Raw genomic sequence first — 21,474 nt, 5'->3', positions numbered from 1 at the left:
GCAGGGATACTGGTACTTAGGAGCACCCAGAAAGGTCACACGGACATGCATGGAGCACATTGCCTCCCACATTCAAGTACGAGGCATGGAGCTAGCATGTCGGAGAATTCAGGGAAGGTCCCCAAGCAGGGAGAGTCATCACCTGGTTTTGTCTCTCTTCTGCCTGAAATCCTTGAGTGCTCAGTCTTTTCAGGACAAAGCTCAAAGGCTGGTCTCTGCCTACATACCATCCCATAGCTTCAACCTTATGACTCACCCTCCACCTCTCTGCCACATGCACCCACTCACCCCTCCCCCCACTTACGTCTTCTCTCTCTCACATACAAATACAGGCATGAGCACATTTTCTGTCCCCAGCCTGTCTCCTTCTACCTTCTCCCTCCATCTCCATCTCTTCCTCCCATCTCTGCCCACTCCTCATTCTGTCTCCTCTCTGTACCTCTTGTTAACCTTCTACTCCTGTCTCCTCCATATCCCCCATCTTTTCCCCTCTCTTTTCCACCTCTGTGTCTTCCCATTGTCTTTCTATATATCTCCCACATATCTGTACATGCTCTCTTTTACACACACTTACACCTTCACTCACACACACCCACAGAACTTCAAACATGCTGAACAATTTGTATTTTCTTGAAAGCACTATATTATCTCCTATATCCTTCAACTAGAAGGCTTTCTTCCTCAATTCTGCCTTAGGTCTGTGTCATAATTATCTCAGCAAACACTACCTTCGTGGTATTATAATTCTGTATGCATCTGTTTTCCCATCTCACTGTGAGCTTATCATTTCATTGCTTAGTATCTGACCCAGAATGTGGCACATAATAAGTGCTCAGTAAGCATTGAGTCTCCCCACCTTGACTGAAAATTCTTCTGCATTTTTGTCTTGTTCTCTTATGAACCATGAACAACTATGTGAGAACTAATGTGATATTGATTACACTCTGTGTTATACCTTCCAGGGATATGCATTTGTGTTCAATAGCAGAGGCATTCTGAAGATATAATGTCTTTATTTAAAGATGTATTTCTTTTTGAAAATTTAGTCACTAGGTTATATGTGCCTATACAAGATAAAATATGAAAACATATCTTTTGAGCTCTCATTCAGTTTCTTCTAATCATGTGACAGCTACTGTAGGCAGAGCACGACCTTCAGCTTCCTAGGGGACAAAGTCTGTAGCAAATCCAATTTTTTATCAACCACAGTGTCTTGCCTGTTAATATGAACTAGTTGAATACATAAATGTTCCTCCATATCTTTTGGTAAAAGTCCAGCATCTGAGAGGAAGCCCAGAAAAAATAGCAGAAGAAAAACAAAAGTTGTGAATCTTAGTTCCATCTTTTATATTCACCTGAGAGTCAAGTCAGACAATTTATGTAACTCTCTGTATCCATTCTTGAATTCTCATATGATATCTTAAATGTCTGTTCAATTCTCTAACTGAGAATTACTGTATAATCCCAAAGACCAAAGAAGATAGGAAGCCTATGATAAAAAGGTGATGGTGGCACTTTTAGGCAAGTAGTAATTTGATGAGGGAATAGTGCAGGAATGTGAATGAGAATACAAAAGAAAAGAAGGAAACATAATGGAAAATGGGGCATGTTGTGAGCATGGAGAGATATCCAAGAGACCTGAAAGATGTGCCAGAACCTTCATCTTCTCTTCCCATGGCTGAAGATCATTATCATTAGATTTCATTAATTGAACAGATGTAAATTGTTTTTTGCAGAGTAAGGAAGTGAATAGAAAGATCCTCCTAAGTTTAGTTGGGCAACATCAAGCCCAGTGCTGTGAAGCAAAATAGTAACAAAGGAAGTTACCTCATGGGTTAATTCAATGCTCTTGAGTTTATTAAAACAGATTTACCCTAGGGGAGTTGAGGTATGCTGGAATTATCCTTAGAGAGGCCCTGGACCAGCATGCTACTGAGGCATGGGTAGTTTGACCCCTGAAGCAGCAAATCTGACTGTAAGGAATCTAGGCCACAGGGCAAGAAGAGAACAGGACCCAAGTCTGCACCAGAGATAAAGGATGTAGTGCAAGCCCTGATGTGTGGTGGAAACAGGAGAAACACATGGGACCTGATCAGAGAAGAAATAGGTAATAAAACATGAAAGACTGATGTTTAGAGAAATAGATGCAGATAGGGACACATACTCTGTTGTTTCATCAGACATTTTTAGCTGGGAAAATCTTGGGAAGATTCATCTATACAGTGTTTTCCAAATTTAAACTTTTAAACATAATAGAACCCTTTGTTTAAATACAGATAAAAGAGGAAATGGAACTAGATGGCCTTATGGCCCCTGCAGAGCATGATTGAAAACCCCTGCTCTCCAGCGTTCAGGACAAAGACTTAATGGATAAAAACCAAGTATTATAAAGGCAAAGAAAGAGAGCTGAGTAGTTTTTGGTGGAAATCTATGGTCATAGATAATGCAGAGTTAAAGTTTATATCAATTATGAATTTATCATAACTTTCTTGATTTTGAATACATTGTATAATTTTTACTTGACTCATTCACTTGGAACAGTACCTATAAGTTTAGTAAATTTTTCAGATGCATCGAGGACAATCTAAATTGGACTCTTAAAGATACTTTCCTTAATGTTCTTTATGAAGCCCTAATGCAATCAGCACTTTTTGCCTCAGCAAAATGAATTGAATACTTTCATGTTTCCATGAGAAAGTACTCTCTCTTTGAAGGCATGGCTCTGAAATGATCCCATAATGAGGAAATCGGGTGCAATGCCTGTAGCATGTTTATAACTGATCTCAAAGAGCAGACGAAAACATTTGTAGCCACAAGAACAAAGAATTTTTGCTTAACTTCTAATTACTTAATAAACCTCTGTTTATTTTATAATCCACCCCATCTATCCTTTTTAGAAGATACTTTCCCTTGGAATCTGGAAAGTATGCCTGTTGAAAGTTCTTCGGGTTAAGAATTAAATATCTTTGAGTTCAAAAGAGTAGATATAGAACAGAGAGATGTAAATTGAAATTTTTTAATTGCTCATTTCTTTATCTTTTTTTGGTTTATTTTATCATTTGTTCTGGTCTTATAAAACTTTAATTGAATTGGGTATCTATTTAGATCATTACTGCCATCTATCATGTTAATAACATTCTGATAGAGAAAACAAAAATCCCTGCTTAACTGTTATTAAAAAAGGGTAGCATATAATACCTTTTAAGATATTTTGAGGGAAACAAATCAGTTTTGGTTATTATTATCTGTTCATTTTTGTGTGCGTCAAAACGAAGCCCAGGTCTTTTCTATGTTCAGACTGAGAACTAAGGAAGAAGTTTTTGATTTGATTATCTCATAGGTGTGTTTCTAATTGTAGAGCATCACTGCCTAATTTAGAAAATATTCTGATACTTATCTGTAATGGACCACATTCAGTGACATTTTTAGACATTAATTACTAACATACTGAATCAAAGTGCTTTTCATGCCTTGCTTTTAAGAAAAAGTCATTTTGTGATGGAATCACTTTAATGAATTATAGTGCTATAATGATGCAAGCATCTTTATGTACTTATTAGTGCCAGAGCAAACTTGATTCCTATGGTGTTGATCATTAATGTATACAGTGTATACCTATTCATAGAAAATGGAATTCATTTTAAGTTGATCATCTAGCAAATGATTTACTCTCTATTACTATTACTAGTAGGACCATGATATTATATAGATATTATACAGATAAGTAAATCAATTGATTTATTTTTCTTTGTTTAGGACAAAACTTTTTAGAGAAAACACTGTCTAATGTGTAACTTTCATAATAAAGTAACTGGGTTTTCATGATAGCTTAGTATATCAAGGTTTTATTCCTTAAATTGATGAAAGTCTAAGTAAAAATCCATCAAATCTTATTTTGTTTAAAAACACATAACACTTTATAGAATTCATCTTTTCATAGGTGCTGTTTGTGAAATTGTCTAAGATAAGTTGAATTTCTCAGCAATATCAGTTTTACTTTCTACTTCACTGTTCCTTTTATGCTGTAAAGACCGAAAAACATAGAGAAGTGCTAGTTGTAATACTGTCCACCACAAAATCAAACTTTGTTTATATTTAGATTGAATATGAGACTCGAATGAAGAAGATGCAGCTACTCTCAAAAGATAGCCTGGGAGTAGAAGGTGAACTGAAAGATGAAGACAGAAGAAAGGTAATAAATTAAAATGATAAACTTCCCATTAACAGGATTTCTGGAGTGTTCATCTTTTTAAGATATTGTTTTTTTAATCTTACTACAAGATATTTTTTATTAAACCTGTGATTATTTAAAGGCTTTTACTTATTGAGTATTGCTTTAATGTCTAATTCAATTAAATTTGCTGTAAGGCAGTCACTGTGGGTGTAAAAGAGACAGATTCCAAAGAAAACCTCAGTGTTGTTTGTAGGTGAAATTGTTTTTCTAAATAATGCTTTGTTGCTGCCTTTTCTTTGTTCCAGAAATATTTTTAATGAAAAGTAAACAAAATGTGGCATCTTGCTTCTTTTCTTTATATATATATGATTTTGTACATTTTAACCTTTTCACTTTCTACTTTCAGATAAAGTAGAAAGAAAGGATTGCATATCTAAGCAACAGACAAAAAGACTGGCAAGGAATACTTAAGTAAATTCTTCTATGTATCTGCCATAATGCAGGCTTCTAATCCTCCCGCCTATCTCCATATAAATGATTCTGTTCAAGACCATAGATGTTTTCTTCACTAAAAGCGGTAAAGCTCTTTTAGATGAAATGTCTAAAAACATCTTGTAATAACTTGGAGCATGCTGGCAAGAGTAGTCACTTGTGACTATGTGTGAAACCCCCTCAGCCAGTTGATATTGTAATAAGCAAAAATGGTAGCATCACTCCATTATTCAGAAAAGCCAACAGCGTGCTTGTTCCTTAGGCTGCAGCATTCATTAAGAAAAGCTTACTGGGCTGAAAGCTGGAAACAGATGATAACGGGATATGATTTTCATATTTAATGCTTTCCTTGGAAGAGTATGTGTGCTACAGATTGATAGAAGAATCAACTGCTACTTTACTAAAAGACTTTCAGGTTTGCCCTATAGCTACCGATGGAATCATTCAGCCAAGAAATTAACTTTTTCTCCTTTTACCTGCTTTATATATCTGCTAAGCAGGCTGCCTGGCTGCCAGCAAATGTTATTATTCAGTTAACTGTTTGGTATTTAAGACTCTTATCAGAAAAGAAACAGAGGCCACACTATTTTGTTTTTATAGTAGGAGGAAGGTTTTGGTTTTTCTTTTATTCGTGCATTAGCAGACATTAATCTGAGTTTATAGGAAGTTTTATTTTTCCTTCCAAAAGGTTAAAAAGTTAAAAGATCTAGAGTTCAGAGCATTCTTTAAACTGTAAGATACAAAACATCAAGCCCCAGCAAACTTGACCTATGTAAAAAAAACCTTTCATGATAAATTATTTCTGTGCCATCACATGTATGCCTAATGTGATGTGATGTGATAGACTTATAAACCATTCAGGTAGTTTTTGTGTTTGACATTTGGTCATGAAATAATTGACATGTTTTTAATCTATAAATTGGTTTGTTCTTTCTATGCTGTTCCTGATAGACACATTCTTAGTACGGCAATGTCAGTGGTACTTAAGTACAATGGGAAACTTTTTTTTTCTATTTGCACTACTGATTCCTTACCTTACATACAGTTATGTAGTATCCTTTTAAGTCATAATTAAAATTAGGGCAAGAGACATACCACTGATAATTCCTTAAAATGTTACATACAATAATTAGAAGTTCCCCCTTTATACTGAAAAGTGTCATCTCCATAAAAACTTTGAGTGTTGACTATATGTAAGAATCAATTAGGTAACATTTTGAGAAATTAACATCTTGCCTTTTTCAATTTCCCATTGTTCTATCAGTTAAAATGTAAATACATTTTAGCAAAATCATGAATTAGTTAATTCATAGTAACTAATACTAAGTCTAGAAAAATTTCTTGTCATGTGAGTTACGTTTTACTTTTAGTAGATATCTATGCTCCTCTGCTTTAGGAGTGGTATGAATTAGTCTCTGTGCCCAAAGTCATTGGTCTCTAGGCACTAGCCTAAAGCACAGTACAGTCTCACTGGTTGAAGTTGTTGAGCAGTTCTTCTGTTAAAGAAGCCACAGTAGGCACCTACTATGAATGCCACAATGCTTGCCCTTGAGGTGCTTCTCACAAAGTGCTGTTCATTCTAAGGCATGGGGTAGTGTGTGACATGTGCCAGTTACATGGGGCAGACATGAGCTACATGGAGAAAGAAGGTGTGCCTCCTTTGAAATGAGTAATCCATGGCTTGTTGGAGGAGGTGGCATTTGAGCTGTCATGAGGGATGGGTACGATGTCAATCAGTGGTGATGTAGATATTCCAAGGATAGGAGATGTTGTGAGTAAAGTAGAAGTAAGGAAGCCCAGTGAGTAGTTGTCCAGTCTGGCTAAAGTCTGATGTTCTTGTAGGGAAGTGGTAGATAATGAGCTGGGAAAGGTACATCATGGAATCATACGTATGTGTGGGGTGCAAGGGGAAATGAAGGCTTGTGAACTGAGCAGCTGCATTGCAGGTATGCAGCTATAGGAAGATGAGACTGGCAGTGCTGTGCAGGATGAACTGGAAGAAGGAACTCATAGAGCTGAGGAAACCAGGGTCAGTTCAGACAGGAAGAATTAACCAAGGGCTTGAATCAGGGGTGGCCATTGAAGTGGAAAACACTAACGAAGGAGAGAAAACCTATCAAATTAATGATAATTTGGAATTATAAAAAGATATCTTAAAACAGTGGTTGTGCAACTTTCAACCATAAGCAGTAATTTGGATGCTCTATTAAGAAAAATCATGAAGTAGGAATTGTCTAGTTTTTTAATGTAAAACTCTAGCTCAGTTTTGTAATAACACATCCAATGTTTTCATGCATCCAGTGGCTGCTCTTCAGAGTCATGTGTTCTCTTAAAAGAATTAATCATTAGTCTGTTTATCCACTAAGCTTATTTCCAGTATTAGTTTACTTAGTAAATTTTTTTTGTTAATAGATAGCAAAACGACAATGTTCAGGCCCCATTTGATGCCTCACAAATTTTACTATAATTTAATAATCTTTCCCCTTTATAATACATTGTCATTTTTTAAAATTTTCAGGTAGTCTAATTCTGTTGGTATCTAGGTATGTTCTTCTAGTTGCTCAGTTTTTTTGTATCGGCAGTGACTACATCAAAACATGTATGCAAGAGAGATGGAAATGGTATTTGTTAATGAGAGTATAAATTTTGGGGTGAGGGCTGTGAAGTTTCTTTCAATTATTATACTGTGAAATGTATTCTACTAAAAGCAGAAGTGAACTGATAGTTCACAGGAAGATTATAATCTACCAAGGTTGGAGAATGTGGAGGACCAGGGAATTTCATCACAGGGCCAAATGCTGGTTGGGGAGTCCCACTTCCACTGTTGTAAACCTTTCTGCGAGGGTCATATGGAGAATGGTCGTGCAGGTTGTTACTTCCATTTCTAATAATAATAGTAACAATGGGTAATGATCATTGCACACTTGTTCTGTGTCAGGTGCTGCATTAAGTTCTTTATATTCATTAACACATTTAATAGTCTCAACAATCCCGGAAGTAGAACTGTTTTTATCCTCATTTTATAGAAGTCTCAGAGAGGTTGATTAATTTGCCCAAGACTACACAGCTAGGCAGAGCCAAAATTCAAACCCAGACCATGTGGCTTTAGCATCCATGTTATTAGCCATCTTGCTACACTGACTTCTAAAGTCATATGGGTGAAATGCTCTTCAAAAGTTTGGAGAAATTCTGGTCAAATAAAAACAGTCTAGCCAACACCGTGTGAAATATTTCAGTTATTCATTTAGATGCTGCATTTTTACCTAAACTTGGGAGAGGGTGAAATGGTCTCCCTTGATGCTAAAATATTCCAACTGAATCAGGTAAGCCTTGGAAGGCAGAGTATCTGTCTCTAAACTGTGCATGTTTTCAGTAAAAGGATCTTCTGTTTGAGTTGGATGTGTTGGACAGAAGAAAAGCTCGACTGAAGAAGAACTTCAAAAGAGAAGATAAATGTGCACCTAGTGTGCAGTGGCTTCAGCTATAGGTTTGAGCTGTGTCAGAAAAGGTGGTGGAGCTGTGACTGGGAGGAAGCCACTGCAGGAGAGGCACTAGACAAAAAAGAAGGCACCCAAGTGTTACATGGTGGGAAGGATTCCATTCCTAAGAGGACGAACTGTGGCTCCCAGGAGCTGAGCAGTATTCATAAGACAAAGGCAGCTATTAGAGGGCCCAGGTTCATGTCCAAGAGGTGAAGCAAACAATGGCGTTGAAGGGACATGTGATTGAAATAAACATCTTGATAAGGAGAAATAAGTCAAAAGACTATCTTAAACTGCCCATATTTAAAGAGGAAATGACTTAGGTTGGAATCCCCCAGAAGTAAATCCTGAGACAATGATTTGAATGTAACTTGTTTATTTGGGAAGTGGTCCCAGGAAGCCAGATAGAGGAGAAAGAGAAGTGACATAGCCATTAAAGAGTGTGACTAAGTTGCCACTGTGAGCAGCCAGAATTCAGTCTAGTTGGTGAACCTTGGAAGACTATGTAGAACATGCCTCAGAGTTATCACACATAGGGGTAGGGAAAGGAAGTGTTTATCCTTTACCTCCCATCTGCCACTGACTGAGTGTTGCACCTGGCCCCACGTCTGGACGCTGTACTCAGATCAAGAGGCACAGGTGCTTGCAAGAGGACATCGTAGGCATGGACTGAGATGGTGAGGGCCCCAGGGATTTGAGCCTGGCCCTGTCACACCTGCTACAAGAAAGAACAGTAGGGAAGGGGGAAGGGGATTAGGTTATTACTTAAAGTTATCTATATAAGCTCCAATTTCTTATCCTTACTGGCCCACAGTGCTTCCTTTATCAACAATCTCCTTTAATCACTGCTCAATTATAAACAGTGAAAGAATCTCCTCAAATTGGGGCTCTGAGCAGTTGCCTAAGTTTCTAATACTGAGCTTTCTGTACCTTCATGGGAATGGTGACCCCTCAGCTCTTCCATCCTCAAAGTTGTGATTTCATTTGACCTAGAGCGATGACAAGTCAAAAGGTAGTCTCTTTGGGTTCACCTGGACCTCTTTGTATCTTAATAGCCTTTTTATTTGTATGTGTTTCTATTTAGAAAACAATGAAACATTAAACTGAATCACACAAATAGTTTTTCAAGTCCTGGCCTTGAAACTAGATCTGTAGACCTTTTTTCAGAAGAGGGTAGAAAATGCTCTTTTTTTCCAGGCTCACTAGACTATGAGCTTCCACAGGACAAGGTCTAGGCCCCTTTCCCTACTCCACCTGATAAGTGATGGTAGCCTGCTGACCTGCAAAGGGAAAGAGGAGTGAGCTGTTCTCTGAGTCTGGTGTGCATCCCATTTCAGATGAAGGTTGAACTCTCCACCTCCTACTTCCTTTTAGGGGTGCCTTCCAAATGGGTAGTGGGGAATGTGGCTCAGAGTTACAGCTAATACTTACATTGGTCTTACTGTGTTTCGTGTTATATTGTAAGGGCTTTGGATATCTGCATATATAAATATACACATAAGCACACACACATGCTCATTGGAACAACCGTGCAAAGTAAAGACTTTTTCTACCCATTTTACATATTAGGAAATAGAGGTCCAAAGAAGTAAAGTAATTTGTCCCCAAGGCATACAATTGGTTAGCGGCAGAGCTAGTACTCAGATCCCAGTACACTGGTCCAGTGCCTTCATTAAAAAATATATCAGCTCACTTCTCAGCTACTGGAAGAAAGATTTCACTTAGGAAAATGGTGGGATGGTGTCTTTCTTTAAAGGATTTAGTGTCTCATAATCAAGAATGAAAATAACAGTATTTTTAAAACAACCATTTATGGAGACATTTGGCTACACAACTATCATTCCTTTGCTCTTCTCTGTGGTAGAATTATGGAACAAATGTGTTATGTGCCAAAAGCTCTTACAAGTGAGGGAATTGCATTCATGTATATAGGTGCACATTGCATAGTATAGTTATAAGGAAGAGAAAGTGAATGGAAAGGAGAAAAGGAAAAATAAGTTGATTTAGCAATAGGAAGATAAATTTTGTGGGAAACACTGTTTTTTTCACCTTTTAATAGTACAAGGGATTACAGAAGCCTCCACAGGAGAATAAATATTGAATCCTTGTTCTTCAGAAGAGTTTCTAAACTTTGTATACTTATATTCTATGAAATACTGTATTATTAGAAAAAGACAGCCTTTTTCATGGAGTCTGAAAAAAATGTGGACAGGGATCTGTCAATAACTATCACAGTTAAATATACACATATGCTGGTCTCAGCAATCCCACTTTTGGTAATCCATCCTCTAGAAATAGGTCTAGTTAATTTAATAATGTTAATACAGTAAAAAACAACTGAATGTGTGAGGAAGGAATGGGCAGGTGGTTTATGCATTTTAAGAAAGAACCTGCCTATGGATGAGATCGCTCCTTTAATTCTGGTAGAGTATGAGTTGTTTCTATCAATACTAAAATCTCTCAGAATTAGAAAATGGAGTTGGTGTTCTGTCTCTCTGATGTAGTTATGCAAATTTCTTTTGTGAACAGAGTACTCTAATAAGAGATACAGTTAATCCTGAGTCACCCTATATGGGAATTACGAAGCATATACAGGGCATATTAAGTTGTATTATAAAAGAAAGGGCTCTTGTCTTCATATTCTGTGACACTTGTCAAGCTTCTGATCTTTTTTTGAAAACCATGACTTAACTTTATATTGTTTTGATCAAGGCAGTGGCTTAGGCCTACGGGTGTTGGGGAAAAGGTTGGTGCTGGAATGTATGTTTATTTTTTGAAAATCACCTCCTATACAATTTAAGAATGCCGAATTTCTTTTGAAGCTTCTATCTGCTTTTCTCTTACTCTTTCCGTTTACACTACATGGACTTAATTTTATTTATCAGGCACAAGTTCCATTTAGAGTCTATTTTAGTACATCTGAGTTTATACTGGTTGAATTTAGTAAGAAATTAGAGATAGACTTCAGATCTATTATTAGAGATTTTTATGTTTATTTGTTTTTCCAAAAAAGCTGGGGTTCAGTAAACAATCTGAATTTAACTCATTCACTTTTGAGTATTGTAGCATAAGGGTGGGGCACTGGAATCCTCATATCTGATTTTGAATACCGTAACTGGGAGCAAATTATTCAACCTTGCTAAGTCTTGTGAGGGTGGGGGTAATAATAATGGTTGTTTTGAAGATTAAAAAACTTAATGAATATAAATCTGCTTGACACCTAGTAACTGCTTGACAACTGTTCACTGATCATGTTGCTGCTCTCACCACCATCGCTGTCATCGCTATCTTTGTTCTCCACTAGGGTAGCTATAGTTTGGTACCGGCGGCTTTTAACCACCTTTCTAGGGTAGTCAGGAGGCCTACTTTGTATATAGAGAGGCTACCTATGGAGTTAAATTGGAGATAAAACCACTTGGTGGTAACAACTCATATTAGATCGACTTTATAGTGATAGACCCTTCTGACTTTATAGTGATATACACTTCAAAATAACTTACAGGGCATAACCTTTGAAGCTTGATCCATTATAAAATTTAGATAGTTTCAGCAACTATTGGATTTAATGGCCAGAAGCATCTCTTTGTGGCCTCAGTTGTGAAAATGTGGTTACATCTATAATCTCTCACAGTGGAAAAATGAAAGAAGAGTTAAAAATCATACTGACGTGGTGTGTTAGTCAGCTTGGGCTGCCATAACAAAATACCACAGGCTGGGTGGCTTAACAGAAATTTATTTTCTCACAGTTCAGGAGGCTAGACAGTCCAAGATTAGGGTTGGTTTCTGACGAGACTTCTCTCCTTGGGTTGCAGTTGGCCACCCTCCCTCTGAGTCCTCATGTGACCTCTTCTCTGTGCATGGAGAGAAATGAATTGCTGGTGTCTCTTTCTCTCCTAAGGACACCGGTATTATTGGATTAAGGCTCTACCATTATCATCTCATTTAACCTTAATTACCTACTTAAGGGCCCACAAGGATATAGTAACATTGGGAGTTAGGGCTTCAACATAAGAATTTGGGGGGAGCGGGCACAATTCAGTTTATAACACTGAATTGTTGTATGATAAAGTAAAATAATTTCTTCAGGATTGTTGTATGTAAATTTTTATTAAGGGACTTTTTGAAATCTCAGTGTTACTTAAGGACTTGCTTACATATAAACTAATAGCAATAATTGTACTGTGTGAAAAGATAGAAATTTGATCTGACAGCTCCATTTTCATTCTGCATTCACCTTGATACTTCTCAGTTTCCTTGTCTGTGAATAAAAAATAATATATTAAGAAAAAATAAAAATTTCCTCAGTATTTTACAAAACATGAGGTATAACCTAAACATATTTTTCCAAAGTACAATAATGGTCAAGATCCACCTGCTTTATAAACTGTAGTTAGTAGTAGTTAGTAAAAAACTAAGACATTGTTTGTTACATTAATTCTAAACTTGCTGATATCTCCTTAAGTATGTTCCCTCCCCTTTCCCTCAGCAAAGATAAACTCCTCATTCTAAAAGTTAAAATCTGTTCACTAATAAGTGTTTTCAGTCATATTCATTTGCTTTGCTATCACTTTCCTCAACTCCTAATATTTTTTTTGATTTCTTTAAACTGGAAAAAAAAAAGATTACCCATATCTACCATCCCCCACCCCTCACCTCTGGCAACCATTAACCTATTCTTTGTATCTATGACCTTGGGTTTTTATTTTTGTTTTTGTTTTGTAGATTCCACATATAAGAGAGATCATATGGTGTTTGTCTTTCTGTATCAGACTTATTTTATTTAGCATAATGCCTTTCAGGTTTGTCCATATCCCAAATGGCAAGATTTCTAATGGCAAGAGGAAGGAAAATAACCAATTCCAGCCCCTTGTAGCCTTAAACCTAAAACTTATCCAAAAATAATGTTTTCAAAAAAATCAAATGACTTTTCTGGACTCTCGGTTTTATTCCATTGATCTATACGTCTAGCCTTATGCCAGTATAATCTAGAATTACTCTAATTTTGTAGTAAGTTTTGAAATTGGAAAATGCGAGTTTTGCTCTTCTTTTGGGATATTGTTTTGGCTATTCTGGGTTCCTTGTGTTTCCATAAGAATTTTAGTATCAGCTTGCCGATTTCTACAAAAATGCCAGCTGGGATTTTGATAGAGATTGCATTAAATATATAGATTGATTTAGGAGTATTGTCATCGTAACAATATGAAGTCTTATGTTCTTTGAACACAGAACATCTTTCTATTTACTTAGGTCTTTAATTTCTTTTATCAATATTTTGTAGTTTTCAGTGTACAAGGGTTATAAATTTATTCTTATGTATTTTATTCTTTTTGATGCTATTATAAACAGAATTGTTTTTCTAATTTCACTTTCAGATTGTTATTGCTAATGTATAGAAATACATTATTTGTATTTGTATACTGATCTTACATTTTGTAACCTTGCTAAACTTGTGTATTAGTTCTAATTGTCTCTTGTGGAATCCTTAGGTTTTTCTTTATACAAAGTCATGTCATCTGCAAATAGAAAGTTTTACTTCTTCCTTTGCAATCTACATACCTTTCATTTCTTTTTCTTGCCTTACTATCTTAGCTAGAATCTACAGTACAGTGTTAAATACAAGTAGTAAGAGTAAGAATTCTTGTGTTAATCTTGATCTTAGGGAGAAAGCTTTCAGTCTTTACTGTTGACTATGATGTTAGCTATGGGGTTTTCATAGATGTACTTTATCAGGTTGAGGGAGTTCCCTTCCGTTTCTAGATTGTTGAGGTTTTTTTTTTTTATCATGAATTCATTGGGTTTTGTCTAATACTTTTTCTGTGTCTATGGAAATAATCATTTGGAGATCTTTATGGCATATTACATTACTTGATTTTCATATGTTGAACCAACTTTACATTGCTGGCATAAATTCTGCTTGGTCCTGGTATATAATCTCTTTTCTATGTTGCTGAATTTGGTTTGCTATTATTTTGTTTAGAATTTTTACATTGGTTTGTGCCCACGCAAGAATATAAAATTTTTTTTACATCTATATTCATAAATAATATTCTTTAGTTCTCTTTTTTTGTGATATCTGTGTCTGGTTTCGGAGTCAGGGACTGGCCTTACAGAATGAGATGAGAAATATTTCTTCTTCACCTATTTTTAGAAGAGTTTCTGAAGGATTGGTGTTAATTGTTTAAACATCTAGTAGAATTTACCATTGAAGCCTTCCAGTCTTGGACTTTTCTTTGTGGGAAGCTATTTTTTAATTATTAATTCAATTATTAACATGTTATAGGTCTATTCTTATTTTCTGTTTCTTCTTGAGTCATTTTTGGTAGTGTGTGTTTGTGTAAGAATTTGTCCAATTTACCTAGGTTATGTAATTTGTTGGTATTCAATTATTTATAGTATTCCTTTATAATCTTTTTATCTATGTAAAGTTGGTAACAAAGTACCACTTTCATTTCTAATTTTAGTAATTTAATAATTCTTTTCTCTTTTTTGTTGGTCAGTCTAGCCAAAGATATGTCAATTTGTTGATCTTTTCAAAGAATTAACTTTTGATTTTGTTGATTGTGTTGCTTTTCTGTTATCTTATTCATTTATTTCTGCTCTAATTTTTATTACAGTAAGCCTTATATCCATAGGTTTCACATCCAAGGATTCAACTAACTGTGGATTGAAAACAGTATTTTCAGTCCATGGTTGGGAGTCTGCGGATGTGAGAAGCCAACTGTATGTATTGTTCTACACCACTGAGCATCTGCAGATTTTGCTTTCGTCACTGGGTCCTGGAACCAATCCCCAGGATTGTACCTCCTTCCTGCTGCTTTCTTTGAATTTAATTTCCTCTTCTTTTTCAAATTTCTTTGTTTTTTTTTAATATGGGCTTTTGTAGCGATGACATTCCCTCTAAATGCTCCTACTCATAGGTTTTAGTATGTTGTATTTTCCTTTTCATTCACCTCAAACTATTTTTTTAATTTCTCCAGTGGTTTCTTTTTTGACCTATTAGTTATTTAGGAGTTTGTTGTTTAATTTTCATATATTTGTGAATTTGCCGTATTTCCTTCTTTTATTGATTTCTAGTTTCATTCCATTGTCATCAGAGAACATAACTTTCAGTCTCTTTTAATTTATTGAGACTTGATTTATGGCCTAACATTTTGCTTTATCCTGCAGAGTGTTCTTTGTGCACCTGAGAAGTATATGTAGTCTATATATTCTGCTGTTGGTGGGTAGAGTCTTCTGTATGTCTCTTAAATCTAGTTGGTTTATAATTGCTCAAGTCCTCTATTTCCTGTCTAGTTGGTTTATCTATTATTGGATGTGGAATATTGAAGTCTCAAACTATTATTGCTGAATTGTCTGTTTTTCCTTTCAATTCTTTCAGCTTTTGCTTCATGTATTTTAGGACTTTGTTGTTAATATACATATATATTTCTAATTGTTATATATTTTTCACACTTTGACCCTTTTATCACTATAAAATGTCTTGTGTCTCTAGTAACAATTTTGTGTCTTAAAGTCTGTTTGTCTGATATTAGCATAGCCACGCCAGCTGTCTTTTGTTTACTGTTTGCATAGTATATATTTTTTCCCATAAGGATCTGTTCTTATGTCTTTTCCTTTCCCTGTGCTTTCAACATATTTGTGTCTTCGAATCTAAAAGTCTTGTTAGACAGCATGTAGTTAGGTCAAATTTTTAAATTCATTCTGCCAGTCTCTAACTTTAATTGTAGTATTTAATCCACTTAATGTAATTACAGCAAAGGTAGGATTTGCATTTGCCATTTTGCTCTTTGTTTTCTATATATTATGTCTTTTGTTTATTTAATCCTCCATTCTGCCTTCTTTTACATTAAATATATATTTTCTATTGTACAGTTTTAATTTTCATTTCTTTTACTGTAGGTGCCCCAGTGTTATAATTAACGTTTTAGTTTATAATAATCTAGTTTGTGTTAATATCAACTTAATTTCAAGAGCATGCAAAAACTTTACTCTCATATAGGCTTTATTCCTTTCCTGTTTCTTTGGACATTATTATAATACAAACTATGTTTTTATATCTTATGTGCTTATATTAACATAGATTTATAATTATTGCTCAATGCAATTGTCTTTTTAAAAAGCTATAAACAAAAATGTATTTATGCTGTCTTTTATATTTACCAATGTAGTTACCCTTACTAGTGCTATTTATTTCTTAACATGGACTTGAGCTACTGTGTAGTGTCCTCACATTTCAGCCTTAAGGAATTCCTGTAGTATTTCTTGTAGGACAGGTGTGATAATGACAAATTCTCTGTTTTTGCTTTATGAAGAATGCCTTAATTTCTCCTTTATTTTTGATGGAAAGTTTTGGTGGATGTAGAATTCTTGATTGACAGTCTTTTTCTTTCAGCACTTTCATGTTATCCTACTGCCTACTGGCTCCCATGGTTTCTAATGAGAAATCTGTTAATCTTTTTGAGGATACTTTGTATGTAAGGAGTAACTTCTCTCTTTTTGCTTCAAGACTCTCTTTTTTTGGCTTTCAGTAGTTTGACTATGATGTGTCTAGGTAAAAGTCTCTTTGAGTCTATTATACTTGAACTTTATTGAGCTTCTTGGATGTGTAGAGTAATGCTTTGTTGTCAAATTTGAGAAGTTTTCACCATTACTTCTTCAAAATCCTTTCTGATTATATTTTCAGTAAATGCCCCCAAGGGAAAAAGCAGTTGCGGTGTGTCAGCTCCAAGTCAGGTCAAACAAATACAGTCTGGTGAGTGCTTTATTCCAGGGAAACACCAGGCATTCAGATGACAATTCTCTGGGAATGGGTCTTTGAAGGAGTTCTATCCCTTCTCCTTTCACTGTCTGTTAAGCTGCTGTTTTACAAGCTGTGATTATAAGCTATTGGTTTTCAAGGTTACTACAAACTTGAAGATAGAGAATGGGAATAAGGCAAGTTAAAACATCATAAAGCACACTGTTCTTACCAAGATTCAGTTGTTTTTTGTTTTTTTTTTAATAAATGCTCCCCAGATAGCTGTAAGCCTTCAGTTACTTTCCAGATTCTGAAAAGTTATTCTAAAGATGTTTTCCAGTGTCATTATTTCTTTTATGGAGCAGAGACTTTTGAGGGGTCCTTATTCCGCCATTTCTCTGACATATCTCTGTTCATTTGCTTTTAACTTTAAAGTTATGTCTTTTATTGGGGGGAATAGAAGAGGCAGTATATTTAAAGAGAAGCGAGACCAGGATTTTGTTTCAACTATGTATATGACATTTTCTCTCTTAAAATTGGGGTCTTGGTTTTTACATCTGCAGAGGAAGGGTGCAAATATATTTCCCTATCAACTCTGTAGAGCTCTGTGAACTAAATGGTATTATGTATATGGAGATGCTTTGGTCCCTTTGGAAGAAAAGCACTTATCTTCAGGGCTTCATGATTGTTACTTTCAGTTCTGCTTCTCACTGTGTGTCCTTGATCAAGCCACTGAACCAATTGCTTTTTCTCGCTCTTCTCCCCTCTGCTACTTCCTCTCTCTCCTTTTAATGAGGAGATAATGTTATTGTCCCCATAGACGTGCCAGTAAATTTAAATTGTTTTAAATATCTTTAAAAGTATTTGAAGATGTTCAGGAAAAACCATTGTCGTTATCTGCAGTTTGACTGGAAATTATTATTTTACACATATGCAGTATATTTTAATGCAATCCTGAAGGTGATTAATTGGAAGTTTTCTTATAGTATACATAATACTAGAAAGTGAGTTTTGAAACCTCCAGTAGTCCTTCATATACCCTCACTGTGCCTTTTTTTTTCTTGGTCAAGTACCTCCCTAGTCCTGTCAAATCTGAGCTTCTCTGTGGAAAGTAGTTAGAACTCATGGCTTTTTAAAAAATATATATGGTTTATGTGGTTAAATATATTAACATAAAGTTTACCATTTTAACTATGTTTAAGTGTACAATTCAGTGACATTAAGTACATTCACATTGTTATGCAATGTATGCATCTCTTTCTCTTTTTGCATCTTTTTGAAAAATATAGATTCCATAGTTCCTAACAATATTTGCTTTGTGAACCAATATTGTTATTAAAATTAAGTAGTGTGGACTATACTCATTTTTTTGCTCATTCATTTTGTAGGAAGCTATGAGATTTATAAAAAGTGCTAGTTGTTGATTTCATTGGTTATGCTTCCTTTATCTCATTTCATTTCTGAAAGTAACTTGAACAACTTAATTGTTCATATGCAATATGTTTAACTCACATCCCTTTTGGTGCTGCAGGTTGCAGTGCAGGCAGGAATTAACTCAGGGACAGCCGTGTCAAGAGGAGTGTATCAACCAGCAACAATCTTTATGGGCCGCCAAATGTCATCTTTCTCAAGCATTGGAGATTTCAGTACGGAGCAGAAATCTCCCCAACTCATAAAGAACTTTTCAATTCCTGACCCACATTCACACCAACAGACAGCCCAAAGCAGTAATGTGACAGACAGCTATGTAGTACAAACTAGTAGTGACACACAGTGCTTAAATAAGTCTGACAAAATAGATGGAAAGACATCTCTTCTGACTGGTGAGAAAACGCCAGTCACAGCTGGCACATTGTCTGAGGAGGAACAAACTCATTGCTTGGAGATAGGAAGCAACAGACATCATGGCAAGAGTAATTTATCTGAAGGCAAAAAGTCTCCTGAACTCCATTCCCTGTTACGAGAAAGATTAAGTCCAGAGGACAGAACCACTGATTTAAAGTGTGACAGTTCCAGCAGATCAGAGGGATCAGAGGGAGAAATACTGACACAGGAACATATTGAAGTCAAGGAAGAAAGAGCCAGACCGCCCGTCTCTCCGATATCAGTCTCAGAATACTGTGCATCTGAAAGTAAGTGTTCTCAAAAGAAGCATTCTGCTTGGGAAGGTTTCTCAGGTGGGGTGAGAGGCTGAGATTGTTTGCTGATTTTTTTTGTCGTTGTTGTTACTTAGTTTTACTGGTCAATAGTAGTCTTATGTGAGAACAAAATATACTCTCTAATTGTCATATCTCTGCCAAAAAACAATGTAGTGTCTTTGCCAACAAATTCCATTCTAATGAATTCTTAAATATGTACATGGAAATATTTTTGCAAGTGAATTCTCTGATTTTTAAACCCACCGTGAAATTTTAAAAATACTTTTAATGAGTTTTTAAGTACTATAATGAGTTGTAAGTTGTTACTACATGTTTTTAACTGATGAGTAATTCCCTCTGTGAGGTGTAACATCTTATCTTGCTTCTCCCTGAAGTTAGTGATCAGTAATCTATTCATACCCCCTCTTACAGATCATCTTTCTCACGGGGACTCAAAGTCACAGAAGCCCTTCAGAAAAATGCAGAAAGAGCAGGAAGAGGAAAGTTTAAGCAGCAGCAGTGACCTCACAGTTTCTGTAAGTGAAGATGATCTGATCTTAAAGAGTCCAGAACCACAGCCAAATCTGGGTGACAAGATGGAGGGAGAAGATGGAATAGAGGCCTTAAAATTAATCCACTCTGAGCAAGAAAGAGATGCCCTATCCACTGAAAAACATAATTGTATTTCGCAAACCCTAAGCTCTCCTGATTCAAAAAAGGAATCCTCCGATAAATCGCCAACAAGAGTGTAAGCCATTCAATTTTTTTTTTTACTGTTCTGTTTTTAATTATAGACATTTTTAGAGACCATTCTACTGGGAATGTATTATTGAACACTCAGCCATGAATGTGTAAGTTCCTTAAGTCTCGTTGTCTTTCTTTTTTTATGAAATATCTTAAAAATATGAATATCATTAAAATCATATTGATTGGCAGTTTACAATTATATTCAAACAATTCCTGGTTAATTCATAAGTTATGCACCCCTATCCCCTACCCTTTATCCTTTTAGAAAATAAATAATTTTGAAGTTCTGGTAACACAGAAGGTGACAAACAGTTAGACTTACTAGGAATTCAGCTTCAGAGACTAAGAACTTTTTATCTCATTAATTTACTTAATCCTTATATTCCTTGCCATAGTGTCATTTTTGCCATACAATTTAAATATGAGTTGTAAGTTCTTCTATGAGTATACCTAAGCCAGGTTTCCTTTTTGACTGTAAGTATTAGGACATTGGAATATTTAATGTTAAATAGGAATAATCTCAGTGTTACATATTTTGAGCACTTATAATATTCAACTCATAAAAACTCATATGATTTTTTACTATTGATTGGAGATACTGGATAAAATTGTATTGAAAACATAGAAACTGTTGAAAAGCAATTCTGCAATAAAAAATAGCACTTACTGGTATCAAATCTCTTTTAGAAGTAGAAGGAACCTAAGTAAACAACCTAAGGTAGATCTGACCTTTTAAATATGAGGAAATCAAGGCCAGGAGCAAAGTGACACATTAGGGCAGGCTTCCCATATAGCCTCCCCACACCACCCCAAGAACTTTGTTATACCGTGATACCATCACTCTTTTTTTCCAGCAGTCCCAGCAATAGTGAAAAGCCAAGGGGGCATTCTTGTATATGAGGGTATATGTTCTCTTTTAAAGCACCATTGTACCTTTTTATATTTTGCTTCATACCATTCATTATCTACTTTTGGTGAAAAGTTTAAGTTATAGTCTGATTGACTCCAAACTGATGTTTAAGGAATATTTATTAAGAGTACGTCCAAGTACAAGTACTTGTGCCATGGATGGAGGAACCAACATGGTTCCTGTTCTTGGGAAATTTGGTTTATTGCAGAGGCAAGTCAAATGGATTTTTCTAGTAATAATACCTTATCTGTCATCAAGGAGGTATAGATATTACATACAACATCATCAGTAGAATATATCTATTTTGGGTTTTGTATTTGCAGGATTTTTTTTAATATCAATTCATTGGATGTTAGTATTTTGGTTGGCTAACTAGAGGACTAGTGTGCTTACCCAGGACTCAGTCTTTTTCCGAGATGAAAAAATTGAGTATGTGTGTGAAATTAAGAATGTTCTATCTTCCACTCTCCTATATGAATGACTTTTTCCTATGACCTTAAAGCCAAGTTCCTTGGAATTTGGGGATATAGTTTTACTAAATATGGGCATTTGGGGAATTTTTAAATATTTTTCTTAATAGAATGCTCCCAGAGTGAAAGGTCAGTCAGCAATGGTTGTTTTCTGTGTATGTGTTATCAAATTCGAGCCTATTGATTTTCTGAGGTAAAAGTACGTCACAAGAATAGCTTGAAGGTAGTTTTAAATGCTGCTGGTTAATCTGCTGACCTCATTGCTGCTTTTGAAATGTCCTTTTATTTCCTCTTTAGCATGAGCTCCTCTCCTTTGCTCTGAGG

General features: G+C 35.5%; 1 protein-coding gene across 2 annotated transcripts in view; it reads left to right on the top strand.

Moving 5' to 3' along the window:
- KIZ (kizuna centrosomal protein) overlaps positions 1-21,474 on the top strand; it is a 107,916-nt gene that overhangs the window by 13,403 nt on the left and 73,039 nt on the right. For both annotated transcript variants that reach the window (XM_039874351.1, XM_039874352.1), the window contains exons 4-6: positions 4,100-4,192; positions 18,417-19,017; positions 19,456-19,771. In XM_039874351.1, coding sequence (XP_039730285.1) covers positions 4,100-4,192; positions 18,417-19,017; positions 19,456-19,771 — 1,010 coding nt within the window. The remainder of the gene's footprint in view (positions 1-4,099; positions 4,193-18,416; positions 19,018-19,455; positions 19,772-21,474) is intronic.

This window comes from Pteropus medius, unplaced genomic scaffold, assembly GCF_902729225.1.
Source record: "Pteropus medius unplaced genomic scaffold, Ma_sr-lr_union100, whole genome shotgun sequence".
NCBI classification, from domain to species: Eukaryota; Metazoa; Chordata; class Mammalia; order Chiroptera; family Pteropodidae; genus Pteropus; species Pteropus medius.
Note: the sequence above shows the minus strand (reverse complement) of the source record. Positions and strands in the feature narration are given on the sequence as shown.